Raw genomic sequence first — 17,436 nt, forward strand, 5'->3', positions numbered from 1 at the left:
ACAAGACAACAAAGTCCCAATGTCCTTAAGCTAGATAACAATAAAGTCCCAATGTCCTCAAACAAGACAATAATAAAGTCCCAATGTCTTCCTAATCCAAGTGTTTTAGCTTCCAAGTGTTTTAGCTTGTTACTGTTGCTAAAATTGGTCAAATTTGTTTCTACATCAAACTGGAGTCATTATTAATCATAACTAAACAAGTTTCAACAATAAAATGTGATCAGGTTTGGACCTTGTACACTTTGTGTCGGGATCAACTGTAAACTGACTTGGTAGAGTTGACTGCCATCTTGTTTTTACATGGATTAGTGTATTGTGCTCTTACTATGACTAGATGGCACAAAAAAGTGTCCATAAATAAGGATAACAGGTCCAAGTTAAGTAAAATGAAGTATAAGGGCAAGTACACCCAAAATGGCATGCCCTCATATGAAGACACAGGGTCTTAGGAGGATATGTCTGTGATGTTCAGCCAGCACAGAAGTCGTCCAACAAGTATGCCAAATGAAACAACAAAATATATAGTTTGCAGATGCTCTCAAGAACAACACATTAAAGTGCATTCTGATCTGACCCCACCATCAGCAAGCATTTCTTGGCACCTTCAAAAACCATTACAATTGACTGCTGAACAATATATCTGCTGTTGGTAAGGTTTGATTTAAGGAAAGATTATAATTTTGGTTAAATTGACTTTCTTTCTTATGTTTTTTTGATGAAACCATTAACCCCGACCTCCTCCCTGAGTCGATTTGGCAAAGAAGGGGTACCCTAACACTTAAGTCAGTAGAACAGACAGCGAATGAAGTTCCGTTTATACTACCCCTAGCATCTGTATACTCCCACATGTTCCACACATTAGCAGTTGATGCATACAGTCCAAGTGGTCATACATTTTGGGCAGTGAGGCCTTTGCAGAAATGAAGAGATGACAAAATCTACACCCATCAGCCAAAACATTAAAACCACTGACAGGTAAAGTGAATAACATTGATCATCTTGTTACAATGCAATGTTTTGCTGGGAAACCTTGGGTCCTGGCATTCATGTGGGTGCCACCTGACAAACTCTATCCACCACTGTTGCAGACCAAGTACACCCCCTCATTGCAAAAGCACTCCCCAGAGGCAGCGGCCCTCCAGCAGGACAACTTGCTATGCCACACCAGAAAAACTGTTTAGATATGGCCCGAGGAGCATGACAAAGAGCTCAAGGTGTCGATCTGGCCTTGAAATTCCTCTGATACCAATCTGATTAAGCATCCATGGAACGTCTTGGTACCCCACATTACAACCCACAAGACTAAAAGGATCCACTGTTAATGCCCCTGTGCCCCTGTCCCATCCATCCCTTCACCCGCCAGTGGTTTAATGTTTTGGCTGATCAGTATATATCACACTGACCCTTACAGCTACACTGCTATGAAATTACAGTAGAGTTCATCTCTGTGCTGGACACAAAGACATGAAAATATATTAATTTTCTCCCCTGACTACAATGAATTGATCCCAAATGAATGCTTTAGGTGGATGAAAATGTTTAATCAAACTCAGTGTTTTAATAGATCAAAGTATCACATTTTGCCTATTTGTCCACTTATTCATGGGAATAATTAGAAGACACCATACAAATGTGTGCATTGTGATGTTACAATGTTTCTCCATTTTGTTTCTTTGAAATAGTGAGGTGTGATATTTTTTCAATAAAGGTTGGTCAGTGTAGTTTTAAACACAGACCATTATACACCATACTGTGCAAAGAGTTCCAGTTGTGCATGAAGGTGAGGTGTGACCATCAATAAGCCAACAGAGGTTTTAAATAAAAAAGCCAGCAGGACTTGATGGATGAAACAGTGAGGTGAAGCAGCTAAAGGAATGTTCTCTAGCATACCAGCTCTGCACTACACAAACAGTAAAGAACAAATTAAATGGTGAGCACACAGTCAGGATTGTGATTAGTTTGCTTATCTGGTTTGCTGGTCTCTTTTGACTTGCAGAGCAATGAAGCACTGCTACTGACAACACTGTTGGGAGGAGCAGGGAAAGAGCCAGAAACATCTCAAAGTCCCTGTCACTGTACATGTGTGTAGTTCAAAGCGATGACTGTGTTCCAGCATCTGAAGAAATAAATCACATTTAGCTCATTTTTCTGTCAAATAAGATTTCATGTATTTACCATTGTCCTATTTCTCACATCTTCGGCTCCACTGATCATACTGAGCATGAGTCAGCACACACTCTTTGATTGGCAGATGTTCTCTGGTGGAGATAAGCAGCAAAGCTGCTGTTCTTGTCCTCCTCACCAACTGCCAAACCATTGCCAAGCTTGTGCTCTTCCTCACTTTCGTCCTCTGCTAGGCTGCTCTCTTCCTCTTCTTCTTCATTGTCACTTCTCTCATCTCTGGTGAGCTGTGACATCAGACAAATACATTAGAGAAAGAAAGCAGATATGAGGGGGAGGGGTTGAAAGAAGGAAAAAATGTGGTAGAGGAACTGGATGTTCCACAAGCACAGCAAGCAGCAGGTAGAGCTCGGAGCAAAAAGAACAAAACATCTACCTTGAAGCCTGGAAGCAGATTTGGAACCTAAGCTGCAGCAGAGGACAGTGAGCTGGAGTTTGGGGTTCTTGTAAGTGGAAACATCGATTCTCTATATATACTACTTTCTGTGTACTGCCGTCACAGTTGCAGGTGTTCTATCAGTCAGAAATAATTAGTCTGAATTGTCTCATAGTGTGTTGTCAGTAAGGGGGTATGTGTGCAACAGTCATGCTGCTGTTAAATATTAGTTATATGCTCCAGGAAGCTGAGCAAGCTGTTTCTAACAGAGCAGCTCACAGAGCAGAGACAAACTGTGACCAGATGAACACAATGAGGTGAGAGCACTGTAAAAGTCATCTTAATGTCTACTGATAATACAGCTGGCAGGTTATGTACTATAACAGCTGGTCACAGCAACATTGATTTCTACACGAGTCTGAAATGAAACACAGTTTTTCATAGTGTAGATAACAGATATTTACAAAGCTTCAAACAAGTAATTTGATTTAAATGATATTTTTCGTTTTTACAACTCAGATCTTATTTTTGTAGAGTTAGTTCTGATGACACTGCAATCACCAAGGTAATGGCTGAAATCTGGGAACATGGTGACATCACTAAAACAAAGTCAATATGCATTCTGTCACTTCCTTCCAAAATGACCTGTATTGGCTTTTTTTTTCTTAAAGTATAATTGTTCACCAGTATGGTTAAAGCTAATTGAGGAACAAAAAATACTTAGTTAAGGGAAAGGAAAGATAATGGCGCAGATGCTTCCAGTTGCCTCTCTGTCTGCTCTGGTAAATTTATGCTGAATTAAGACTCTTGTGTCTATTTTACAAGTGTTAGTGTTGCTTTTTGGGATTGGCTTTGCACAGTGGTGGCTTATGGCTGCAGGTCACTCATCATCTAACAAGCTAGCTGGTAGCTAGCTATGTCGAGGTTTTCAAATGTATACCTCAGTAAACATCTACAAAAGATGGACAACAATGAGCACCTGCTAGCCATTGTACAGGCATTAGAGAATAAACTCTGTGCCACATCAGTTTCCGACGGAATATTAAGAACTGTAAGATCCTTTGATTCACTGAAACTTGACAAAATCCTGGACAGTGCCATTCAAACAGGTGACTCTTTTTCTATATGTTGATCTGACAGAACAGAGGACTCTGGTGAGAGAAGGAGGGGAGGCATGTGCTTTATAGTGGATAAAGACTGGTGAGTCTGCAGGATTGTGAAGCACTCCTTGATCATTGCTGCCATTGTTTGGGAAAAGCAACCATACGGTTGCCTTGTTGAGGTTGGGATGTGTGGACAACCATCCGTAAACACGAACAATAATAAAGCAGCAGCCAACAATGAAAGAGGGTGCAGAAAAGGACTGAATTAAGTGCACAGGTTGAAGGAGCTGATGGAATCACATTTCACCAGAGTTGTACTTGGTGTAATTCCATGTGATTTTTATTTTTTTTAATTGACCTGAATTGAATTGAGTTGGGGCGGCACAGTGGTGTGGTGGTTAGCACTGTCACCTCACAGCAAGAGGGTTGCCGGTTCGATCCCGGGTGTGGGAGCCCTTCTGTGTGGAGTTTGCATGTTCTCCCCGTGTCAGCGTGGGTTCTCTCCGGGCACTCCGGCTTCCTCCCACAGTCCAAAGACATGCAGATTGGGTACTAGTTTAACTGATAACTCTAAATTGTCCATAGGTGTGAATGTGAGCGTGAATGGTTGTTTGTCTCTCTATGTGTCAGCCCTGCAATAGTCTGGCGACCTGTCCAGGGTGTACCCTGCCTCTCGCCCGATGTCAGCTGGGATAGGCTCCAGCCCCCCTGCGACCCTCAAGAGGATGAAGCGGTTAGAAGATGAATGAATGAATGAATAAATTGAGTCGAACTGAAGTGGTAAAAGTAAACATAGGTTGCTTTAGACATATGAGGACAATACTGATTCTGTTGTCTTCCTCCTGTTGGCAGTCTCAAAACCAAAAGCGAGTGCACTTCAAATGTTGGGAAGTATAGTAGGTCAAAGTTGAAGCAGGAAGTTTGGAGAATGAATTTACTTTTCCCCCTCATTTTTCTCTTCAGATAGTGACTGCCCAACACAAACATCAGCATCAGTCATTTTAGCAAATCTCCCAAAATGACATTTATTGACATTCAAGTAAAAAAAAACTCTTTGGCACCAATAGGACTTCTGACTGTCTACTGAAAGTAAAGGAGAACGTATTGTCATGTTTTTTTGGCGTGATAATGTTGACACGGGGAAGAGGTAAGGGTGGATGGATGGGCATTTATGGGGAAACTACATGAAACTGTAGTTCACCATTGGTGTTAATTTCATTGAGGAAAACTGACAAAAATTTTTTATCAACAACCTTTTTCTCATGATGAAACAAGATGATCATGAGCTATAAATAGATCTTGATAATGAAAACTTAGACAAAATCTAAGTTTCAATTTTACTGATCAGACAAGACGTGGCGAAAATGTTATTGGTGGACTATCCAACACTGAAAGCCAAGAACAGCCATGCCTATAATTATCTTCAAATACCACATGAATGACAGGCAGGAAAACTCCAGCACATAGTCAGATCATAGTGCCAGGATGTTTCGCTTGCCGCTGAATGACAGTGAAGCAAGCAGCCACCGGCCATCAGACTTCACAGCTGAACGTCCACAGGACTCCACTCAGTCCAGATTGGAGAAGGTTTATGGGTTGATGTGGTTTGACAGGCAGGTAGGAGGCTCAGCTATCTGTAAATGTATGAGTGTAGCTGTGTTGCAAGTAAACAGTCTGAACTCAGCAGAGTTTTTTCTGACTGAGCTGAAAGTTTAGTTTTAATTACTAACTCTGTGAGAGGAAACAAATTTTAACCTCCAGACTAACATGTTGCAGATTAACAAAGAACTCAGGCTTTAATGAAGTTATTTTCCTGCTTCATAACAGTGAGATCAATAACTCAGAGTTTACAATGAACCTGGGCACAAATCCTTGTTGTCTCAGATTAGCTATTTGTGTTGGCAAAGTTTTTGAGAGAATAAACAGAGAGATATTGAGCTTTTCGAATGATGATCACTAAGTGTGCACTCATAAATTAGCCCTTAAACCTGTCAGAAACTGCTGAAGAAATTACAGTTTGTAAGTGCGTAGCAGTGGCGGCTGGTGGTCTTTCAAACAGGGGAAACTCACTTCAAGTTTGCATCATAAAATTTGTCATATTGTAGTGAGGCAGTAACTTAGGAAAGGAACATTTAATTGAAGCTGTTTTTCAACCACACTCATGCCATAGAACCACAGCAAAACACACCTCAAAGATTTTCAGATGGGTTCAAACACCTGAACTTTACTGTACAAATGGTGAAAATGAGCTTATGGAAATAAGGAACTCCGGACGGCACTCTCTCAGAAGACTCCACTTGCAAATATCTGCATGGGACTGAGCTCGAAATGTGAAGTGCTGTCAATTACAAAGGGGTTCATCATGCATACACCGAGCGTCTTCTCCCGCCTACCGCTCCATTAGGTCCCAGGGAAGCTGAGTCTCCGTGGAAGTGACAATTTTGTCGCATTTATCCAATGACCGTCTCGCTTTGCTGCATGAAAAAAACCTGCTCAGCACTGTCTCACAGGAATGCTTGGAGGCTCTGCGTCCACCCTGCTGACACGAGAATGTATGAGAGGGAGGTCGCGTTTGAAAACTGGTGATAAACAGCTGACCTTTGAACATCATAGTCATGATGTTAAACGGTTACACCCCGCCTTTCCGAAACCCTGCCTTTCCGAAAATAGACCTCCATTCTTCATATTGGTGGGGTTTCCCATTTTTTCTAAAGGCCCTGCTATTCTGAATATTGGGGACAACGCCCGCAGTTCGTCAACAGGTGCCTCCAATCAGCCACATACTCAATCACAGATGCGCTCCGACCAACCTCCCCTTGCAACTACAGCTCCAGTCGGCTTATTGTTGTCATGGATAGGCCCACATCATTGTTTCTAGCTGGTGATATGCTGTGATAAGGCTTTAAAATTGTAGCCGTGGGTATATGCTCATTATATCAGTTAAGAAACAATCAGATTGACTGATTTCACCTTTCTGTTTTATAAATGCATTTAATATATTTACTCTGACCAGAAGCCAGATTATCACTAGTCTGTCTGACTAGAGAGAGTGCGGCCGGAAGTGCCACGGACAGCGCGCGTAAAAAGACTGGACACGCGTCTCCTTTATGTGTTTGCTGCTAGCGAAATTATAAATAAATGAAGACAGTGACATATTTTCAATAAAAAAACAACGATTTGAACGTTCACTTCAAGCTTTTGTAGTACAACGAATTTCAGAATTGTGCAAATGCAGCCGGAGAGCGGACGGCAGTGTTTGATGCAGGAAACTCAATATGGACTTGAAAATCAGTTTCGGAGTGGGGGTGGTTGGGAACGGCAGTGTGTCGGAACAGCAGTGTTTCGGAATGGAGGGCTGTCCCCATGTTAAACGCATCCTAGTGTACGTTTAATGCAATGTAAATTCTTATTTTGATGTAAATTCAATAGTGCATATTTGACCATTTCTTCTATGAAATTTTAAGGGAAGTTCAGCCTCCCTTGTTGTCTCAGAGCAATCGCCCCTGGTGCGTAGAAATTATTTGTAGTTGCAGAAAAAAATTGTCCAAATGAAATTTTTATATAGCCTGTCACCTTGATTCTAATTTCTGATACATGAATTAGCCTAACTGGATTAGTTTAAAGATAAAAAAAAACCAACAACATAGAAACATAATGAAACATAATGACTAAAAGTCAACTAAAATGTCAGGAATTTTTGTCGACTAAAATGTTTTGAGCTAAAAGTAGACTAAAACTAAACTAAAACTATGAAGGATAAAATTGACTAAAACGTGACTAAAACTAAGCCTTTTTAAGGACTACGACTAAATCTAAAATGGCTGCCAAAATTAACACTGTTAACCAAGCTAGCTACTCCATACATCCTACATCTTAACGTCTCTAGCAAATGTTTACCTTGTCAAAGTAAAACGATTTTCAAAAAGTAGTGCAACTACATTCAAACTACATCATGGGGAATGATCACAATCTGAGTGTGGAATTTTGTATTGTTACACGGAGGTACAATTGAACTGACAGAGAAAAGTGTTTGATTTAGGGACTAGACCAGGCCATTACCTAGGCAGCCTGAGGGTGTGTTTTAAGGAGAGGATAAGAGCAATTGCTGGGCTGGAATAAGAACAATACTAAGTGTCAAGGGAAACCATAGAAATAAAGTTTGATTTGATTTGATTTAATTTGATAAGCAAGTTTAGACAAAGAGCAGGTAATTGCATGGCAAAAAACATCATGACAATATTCTTAATATGTAGTTTGTACTACATAAAATACATGACCCACAGCATTAAATTACAGAGAAAGCTACTGAGATTTGAATGTAATTAAACTGCCACCCAGCTACTGCAAATTGTAGTTAAACTAGTATCTCAACTGCATGTAGTTACTCCCAGTGGTGTAGTGGTAGTTGATGAGGTGGATGTACTACTAGGCACTACTCCCAAATTGTCAGAGTATTCCTTTAAGGGTAGGGTTAAGCTGGATTTACACTTATGTGTTGAGGGGTTAAGTCATAGGCTATGCTGTTGCTGATGTGCTCCTCCTCAAAAATGTAGTTACAGTTTAGAGATACCAGAGACAACAAAAACTGGGGTTGGTAAGCTTGAGCTGCTCATGTTTTCTCCTGAAGGTTTCTAATTGTATGGAGACTATGATAGTGAAGACAACATGAGGAAGGGTGAAGAAAGACTGTTAAATTCCCCCTTTCAGGGGCACACATCTATACAGGAATAACACTGAATGAATAAACAGTATCGTAATGTACTGTGATAAGACAGGGTAAAATAACGTTATAAGTTATGTGGATGTAATTGCAGTTCTAAAAGTCTGTGTGCTGCCCACCATCAGTCTGTGTCAGACAGTAAACTTAGTGAGTGAGAGGAATATAATCAGAGCATGATACTGGCCAATCACGTACAATGCATGACTTGCAACAGGTGACATCTGACTCTTAACTAAAAACCACAACCTACACCATAGGTATCAATGGCAGGGCTGCCAGTAACACCTTTCATCACTAAATCTACATTTAAGAACAAACGTTAGAATACTGTAACCCTAGTTCTGTTAGCACAGATGGAAGCCTCTACTGGAATTTGCATGAATGTAGCTGGCCAATCAAAAAGTGCCTAAGCAAAAATGTGTACCTCACAGTATGTAAGGCAGTGCATGACGCTTTACACCATCCTACGCTCTCCTCAGCGAGCAGTGTGGGAGCAACCGGCTCCAAAATAAAGGCTTCCCCCTGTACTAACAGAACTTGAGTTGCAATATCATAACCTCCATTCTATCTCACACAGGCTATACTGGACTCTGTGGGTTCAGTGAATGGAGTCTGATGAATGAAAGTCCTGTTGCGAGAAAACATCGACCCAGCCACACTGATTTTGACCAGCTAAAGGTTAGTCACTGCAGCCTGCCTATTTCTTTATAACCTTAGCTGCCGCAGCAGTGCAGTAGACAGCCCCAGCCAGGGTATATGTAACAATGGTAACAATGAACACCCTGCACACCACATTTGCCGGGACATCAAGGAACACAGAACATGTTGTTGTATCATGTCCAGAGGGAAGTCAGATGCAACACAGCTGATACACACCCAACCAGACAGATGTGCTGACGTACTGCGGTAAGCGTGTTGTGTCATTTCCGGTGTTTCTGTGATAGCGTCTCTGTCCTGCTCTAGCGAACTTCTACCAGCTTGTTTTTTTGTTTTTCCTCACTCCTCACAGTTGCTTAACATCTACGTCACGTCTTAAGAGTAACAAATGCAGCAATCTCTCGCTCCCTCTCCGACAATGGAACCTGCCAGCCTGTTCATGTAGCCTTTCAGCAGATCGAACTTGCTGACAAATTTAGCTGACCCCACCTAAGAAAACAACCCTGTGGGTGTAACAAATGCAGCAATCTCTCACGCCCTCTCCGACAATGGAACCTGCCAGCCTGTTCAAGTAGCCTTTCAGCAGATCGAACTTGTTGACAAATTTAGCTGACCCCACCTGGTCAATGCAGTCTTCCATCCTAGGAAGAGGAAAACAGTCTGGTTTTGTGACATTATTAACTTTACGAAAGTCAGTACAAAATCTGGGTGTGTTGTCTGACTTTGGCACAAGCAAGCAAGGTGAAGCCCAACTAGAACCTGATGGCTCTGCAATATCATTCTCCAACATGTATTTAACCTCAGCATCAAGGAACCTACGTTTCTCTGGGTAGACACGATAAAACCTCTGCTTGATAGGCTTAGAATCTCCAATGTTTATGTCATGCTCAATTAAATGTGTGCGAGTAGGTGTATCACCAAACAAACATGGAAAACCTTTAATCAAACCAGCTAGTTGGTTGCGTTTGGAAACGTCCAAATGGCTGAGCAAACCATCCAAGTTCCTCAGAGACTCCGAATTTTTCAACCGACCATAAAGTATGGCCTCGTCAGGGCCCGACACCTCATCCCCCCCCTTGCTCTGCCACAACAACAGGGGACGCAGACACTGACAAACAGGCAGGGTGGACATCTAATACCTGCTCCTGAGCAGCTAACTGGCCCGTACGGGCATGATACGGTTTCAACAAGTTAACATGACAGAGGTGAGTAGAGGACCTACGGTTAGGAGTAGCAATCACATAGTTCTGATCTGAAACCTTCTTCACCACAGTATATGGACCAGAAAACTTTGCCTGAAATGAAGATGTCACAATAGGCAACAGAGCAAGCACCTGGGGCCTCATGTACAAAGGGTGCGTACGCACAAAAACGTGGCGTACGTCCTTTTCCACGGCAAAGTTCAGATGTATCAAGAGTGAAATGACCGTGGAAATGTGCGGTGCCTCACGCCAACTTCATGGCTGGCGTACGCACGTTTCTACAGCTGTTGATCCTTTGGCGACACTTAGAGGTGATGCTGGGAAACTGTTATAATAAATAAATGTGAAAACAATTAGTCCTCAGAGTGATGGGCACATCAGAGACACATCAGCAATTAACACTGATGAACAATTAACACACCCACGTGTCTGCAATTAGATGAGTGGATATAAAAGCTTGCGCAAAGTGGTGACAAAAGTACCGTTAACAATAACGGCTGTTTTAGCAGTATTTGCCGCATTGGTTCCCGAGGGCAATCCTCCTGGAACTGTGCGCAGAGCTGCGGCCGACCTTGGAGCGCGACACGGCGAGGAGCCATGCGCTGCCTGTATCCATACAGGTGCTGACCACACCGGGACTCCTAGCAACACGGGCATTCCAGAGGGAGCTGGCCGACGATCGGGACTGTGCCAGTCGACCCTGAGCCGAGCCATGCCAGCTGTGTGGGACGGAATTATGCGCATGTCAGCCAGATATATCAAATTCCCATATGCAGCTGAACGGGCCAACATTAAAGCGCAATTTGCAGCGAGAGCCGGTTTTCCTAATGTTACCGGAGCTATCGACTGCACACACATTATAAAAGCGCCATCGCAGGATGAATTTGTTTTTGTTTCGATCAATGTACAGATCATATGTGATGCGGAAATGCAATTAACCAACATTGTGGCGAGGTGGCTTGGTTCAACGCACGATTCACACATTCTGAGTAACAGCATGGTTGGGAACAAGCTACAGGCTGGCACTGTGCATGATGGGTGGCTTCTTGGTGAGTAAATAATCTCATGTCAATAAACCCGTGCGTAAAGTGCAACATTTCTTAATCAGCCACACCGTTTCCCCGGCGCACTTGCATTCATTTACAACAATAGTATGTGATCCCTGTAAGTGGTGTATAAAATTAACAAATGAAAACTGTAAATCCAGTTCACATAATTATTTGTCTGCTTTCAATTGACCCCAGACGACTCTCTGTTCAAACGGGGTGAGCTCCTCCTCTCCTGTCCCCCAGCCTGTTTTGGCCACACTTTGGCGGTGGGCAGCCGTCCTCTGCTTCACTTTCACCTTAATGTCGGACCACTTCTTTTTTAATTCTGCGTGTGTACGCTTTTCTGTCCCCACAGCATTGATAGCCTCACACACACTCTCTCACTCACTCCTCTTGTGTTTTGTATTGATGCCGGAGGACAGTGTGCCAAAAAGTACATCTTTGCGCGCCTCCACTTAAGTGAGTAGCGTTTCCAATTCGCATTCTGTGAAGATTTTCTTTTTTTCCCGTCTTACTCATTCTTTTGTTTTAATTTTCTGATCGTGCAGAGAGGGGAATCTCAGGTGCAGGGTTCATTTAAATATGATTTGCATATTTAAATAGGGGCGTGGACAGGGAGGGGTCGGGTACTCCAACATGTGCACTCAATTCCACGTTGATTGGGATGTACAAAAAAAATATACTTGGATTCATGCGTACGCACTGATTCAAATTTCAAAAAATCCAAAAAATGCCTGGCCTTTTCTTCAACTTAGATGAGCCCTCATTTTGTTACGACCGGCTCTCAAGCCGCAACAAAAAAAGGGAGATGCGCACACACTGATCAAAATTTAACAAAAGTCTTTATTAAATAAAGACTGAAGAAGGAATGGGGTGTGAGTATCAGTATCAGTAGTGTGTGTAAGTGTGTGAGTGCTGTGAACAATGTATGGTGTGTGTTGTATGTGCGACAACAAAAGCTAACAAAAGCAAAAAGAGGAACAAAGGTCTGCTGTGGTGGAAAGTCAAAAAGAGAGAGTGGCACCCGGGTAGGTGGGTCCATTTATCCTGCAGGTGCACCAGCCAGGTGCACCTGCTTGGCAATCAGGCACCAATTAGTCCTGTAACAGAGAGCACAACCAGTACACAGGAAACAGGGCCACAAGGCCACAAGGCCGTAACACAACCTAATAAAAATTCAAACCTCTTCTGTGACAGAAAGACAAAACAGGAGAATTAAATGTGAACTGTTAAATATCAGGTCTCTATCATCTAAAGCACTGTTAGTAAATGAATTAATATCAAATAATCATATTGTTTACTCAGCCTCACTGAAACATGGCTCTGTCAAGATGAATATGTCAGTCAAAATGAATCCACTCCTCCCAGTCATAATAATACATTCATCAAGGCAGCGGCCAAGGAGGGGGAGTTGCAGCCATTTTTGTCTCTCCTCTAAAAGCCTTGTCCTTAGTCTTTTACATCTGACCTAGAAAACCTCACAGCTGATAGTTTTTTTTTTTTATAGTTTACCATGCTTCTGGTCCGTATTCTGAATTCTTATCTGAATTCTCAGAGTTTTTATCCAGGTTAGTTCTTAAATCAGATAAAGTTATTATTGTAGGTGATTTTAACATTCATGTTGACGTTGATAGTGACTCCCTGGCTACTGCATCTCATTATTAGACTCCATTTGCTTCAGTCAGGGTGTACATAAACCCACTCACTGTTTTAACCATACTCTCAATCTAGTTCTGACGTATGGAATTGAAATTGATAACCTAACAGTCTTTCCACAGAATCCCTATCTATCAGATAATTATTTAATAACTTTTGATTTCCCTCTACTCCATTACACACTACTCAGCAACAGTTACTATACTAGATGTTTATCAGATAGTGCTGTCGCAAAATTGAAGGCAAAGATTCCATCAACGTTAAATTTAATACCATGTCCTTCTGTAACAGAGGTTTCTCGTACCCACTTTAAACTCTCCCGAATTGATCATCTTGTTGATAGTGCTGCAGGCTTGCTGCAAACAACACTCCACTCTGTAGCACTTCTTAAAAAGAAGTTAACAAAGCAAAGAAAGTTTGCTCTTTGGTACAACTCTCAAACCTGAAACTTAAAACAAATATTGCGAAAACTTGAAAGGAATTAGCGATTAACCAAACTGGAAGAATGTCTTTTTTAGTTTAACTTTTGGGGGAATAAACTCACTGGGCAGTCAACACCATTATTTAAGCCTGCATGAGTACAGCCCCAGCTCCCACCTCACTAATATCCACATACAGCAAGAAGGGCTTGTCCATCCGTGGAGCTGCTAGCACAGGGGCAGAACACAACAAAGACTTGACAGACTCAAATGCTTCTTGACAGAGGAGAGACCATTCAAACCTAACCTTTGGGCTAATAAGAGAAATGACAGGAGCAACTACTGTGGAAAAGTGTTTACAAAACCCATGATTGTAATCCACCATACCAATGAAAAAGACAGTTCCTTCTTGGTTCCCTAAATACTTGTACATTGTAACCATTTCAATTCCAATCCCTCGGGTAGTTAAGATCTTTGGAAGATCAGACAATAAGCCATTTGAAAATAGAATGACTTTGGATTTTTCTGCATTTAACACCAGCTTAAGTTGAATGCAATGGGTCTGAACAACATCAAATGCAGACTGCAGGTATTCCAGAGCCTTTACTACTGAAGGGGATGAACAATAGATGACGGTATCGTCTGTGTAGAAAGTGGTTTCTGGCACAACTTCACCGATTCACAAGGTGCATGGAGAGTGAGGAAACACTGAAGAACGTCAAAAAAGCTCCAGCAACACTTGTGGTATAGAAGGAAACTTTATTGACCAACGTGTTTCGGCTTGTGGCCTTCATCAGGGTCATCAAGAAACATATTTCACACATCATTTAAATAGGTTCATTTGAAATTGAAAAAGTAGAAAAAAATAAAAAATACATGCATGTGACCAATCCTATGCATCCACATATATATATATCTCAGCCAATCAATCACTAATAAAGGTGAGTGTGTTGGAAGCACATGAGACCTTTGGACCAACCAGAACTGCCAGAGAAGTAAGGGGAGTATGTGCTGTACACAGAAAAAATGAACAAAAATTTTTGTTCATTTTTTCTGTGTACAGCACTTCAAATCTCCTCATGTTACTGCTCTCTAGTTCACGACCAAACATGGTGTTTTCTACACCTCTGCTAGACACTCCCCTTACTTCTCTGGCAGTTCTGGTTGGTCCCAAGGTATCGTCTGTGTAGAAATGATGGGCAGCATTTGATAAATTGTCAGAGATTATTTATATATATAGAAAAAAACAGTGGCCCCAGCATAGAACCCTGAGGAACACCTTTTAACACTGGGAGGAAGGCAAAGGAAGACCCAGCAAACTGAATGTACTGTGTTCTACCCAACAGATAATTAGCAAACCAACATACAGCATGCTCAGATAGGCCAATTTTACAGAGTCTATCTGCCAGGGTAACATGGTCTACTGTGTCAAAGGCCTTTGACAAATTGATGAAAAGAGCTGCACAATATTTTTTGCAGCCCAGTGCCTCGATAATGTCATTGACCACCTTAATAGCAGCTGTTGTTGTGCTGTGTTGTTATCTAAAACCAGACTGATGTGGTGATGAAATGCTATGTATTTCTAAAAATTATTTAAGTTGTTCGCTAAAAAAGTTCTCAACGACTTTAGCCAGGACACATAATTTAGAGATTGGCCTGTAAGTATTAACAACTAAGGGGTCTCCTCCTTTCAGCAATGGGAGCACATAGGCAGATTTCCAAATTCCAAATTAGGAATGATATTATTAGAAAGTGTAAGATTAAAAATATATGTCAGAGGTTCTGCTATACATTCTGCTGCAAGCTTGAGAAAGTAGGGATCCAGCAAGTCAGGACCAGCAGATTTACTGGGATCCAGATGCTTTAAAGCTCTATTAACGTCAATCACATCAAGAGGAGTGAGACCAGGGCGTAAAATTAACTTTTTACCTCATCTGCCATTAGCTAGTGACCTCCAAAAATTTACTGGCCAAACATATTTTTCCCCAGCCAAATAAAAAAATCATGCCTTGTTTGACTAAAAATAATTACCTTACCTTTTTAGTATGAAAATCCAACTTTAGCATCACTTAAAGAAGACACAATTGCAACATATTACTTGGAGTGAGCCAGTATGAAGCTTTAATCAGAGGTGTACAGACTGTTTGGATGAATTTGGGGTGCTGGGATAAAGGCTTTATTGTCAAACATAATGAGGCAAATCCTGAAATACATTTTCAAATGCAAAATGCAACCAAAGCAGAATTTTGAATCTTATTTTTTTCTTTGTCAGATGACCTATCTAAATATCTTTTTATTGAAATCTCCTAATAGTATGGTTTCATATTTACAAGAAATGGAACTGATGATAGAAGCAATGCAATTGAAGGACTCAGCAGGGGAAGAGTGTGGTCTATATGTGCTCCCAATGGTAATACATTTAATTGTATGAAAAAAATATTATTATTATTATAATTATCATTATCTTAAGAAATTACATTTGAAACGTGGAGGAGCAACTGTGGGTATAATTAACTCGGATGCAAGATAAGAAGAAACATTCCCACCACCCCTGGAGCATCAATGAGATCTATATAGTACATAGTTTATGAAATTCATTTCATTATCTGAGATGTTATTATTGAGCCATGTTTCAGAAAGAGTGATGATGTTAGGCTTATGTAGTATGTACCCATACACGAAGTAAGTCAATTTTAGGTACAAGACTCCTTATATTTAAGTGAATGATTTTTAATTCTTTAGTTTCATCCATTTATGGAGTAAAAACTAGCAATGGTACCGTTACTAATTGAAAACAGTTTTGAAAATAGTTGTATCCTGAAATGCAGAGGAGGGTTGTAAAGATTACAAGATTCATGGACACACATAGGCTACACACACACACACACACACACACACACACACACAAGAAAAACAAAACAAAACACATAACAAATACACCCCTCCAGAATGGCCCAGCAACCCCAGACACCATATCCCAAAGTATTTCCATGAGTAAACCAGACTTTATATATACCATCTATTAAGCTCAAAAGCCCAGGCTACATTAATTAGGAAAATAAAAAGAAAGCGTAGCTCACAACAGAAATAACTGACAGGCAGCGAGTAACATTAACAGCTAGGGGCAGAAGTGCTACACTAGATAGCTTTAACATGCCAAAGAAGAAGAAGAAGAAGAAGAAGAAGAAGAAGAAGAAGAAGAAGTAGCCAATCAACAGTCAGTCATAACTGAGGTAGATTAATAACTGTTGCATCAAACAACAACAACTAAAGCAAATAAGGAAAAAACAGTCACACCTCAAGCATCAATATCAGGGCAGCTCGAGGAAAATAAGAAAGAACCAGTTTGATGGACTGATGGCTGAAGGCTAACTTTGTACTAAGTTTAGCTGCAGTATCAGACAACACCTCACCTCAGCAGGTAATCATAATCTAGGAGAAGATGTGGGGGACATGAAGGCTGCTTCAGCATCTTTATTTATTTATTTTCTATTTTATTGTTTTATTTGATAGGGACAATTCATATTTATGAACATCAGTGTGGGAAATACACCTTGTAAATATGCCAGAATGAGCACAATGGCTACTTTTCATCTGTAGTCCCTAGGCAGGTAACATAGAGACAAAAAACTTGCACTCATACAGCACCTTAATACTCATTTACAATTGTAAGGATCTGCTAAAGGCAAGTTGCTTACTGATTATTAATTACTAATTGTAATTGATTAAGAAATTAAATTTTTAATATTTCTTAATAATTCCGGGGCAGCACTCTGGATACAGGGATCAATGACCAACCGGTATTAAGACAAAAAGGGAAAAATCCTCGTCTCAGTTTGCCAATATAGGTGAATATTACCAATCAAATAATTTATAGGGTGTGAACCCGAGCACTGACCATCACAACCAGCGACTGATACAAAAACAATACACAAATCTGTAGTCCCAATAAACTGGAAGGTGAGCAGGTGAGCAGATCTTCAAATCTGGAAGCAAATCTGAAATCAGCAACTGTAGCCTAATCAGTATTCTCCCTGTCATCTCCAAAATAATAGAAAAATGGGTGGCTAAAC

The 17,436-nt window shown here is 40.9% G+C and overlaps 1 protein-coding gene across 1 annotated transcript in view; it reads right to left on the minus strand.

Moving 5' to 3' along the window:
• Nucleotides 1-1,526: 1,526 nt before the first annotated feature.
• Nucleotides 1,527-17,436, minus strand: part of cers3a (ceramide synthase 3a) — a 126,462-nt gene continuing 110,552 nt past the window's right edge. Inside the window, 2 exon segments of the mRNA XM_049603287.1 lie at nt 1,527-2,276; nt 2,279-2,408. Coding sequence (XP_049459244.1) covers nt 2,227-2,276; nt 2,279-2,408 — 180 coding nt within the window. The 3' untranslated portion in view covers nt 1,527-2,226.

Source organism: Epinephelus fuscoguttatus, linkage group LG2 (genome assembly GCF_011397635.1).
Source record: "Epinephelus fuscoguttatus linkage group LG2, E.fuscoguttatus.final_Chr_v1".
Classification (NCBI taxonomy): Eukaryota; Metazoa; Chordata; class Actinopteri; order Perciformes; family Serranidae; genus Epinephelus; species Epinephelus fuscoguttatus.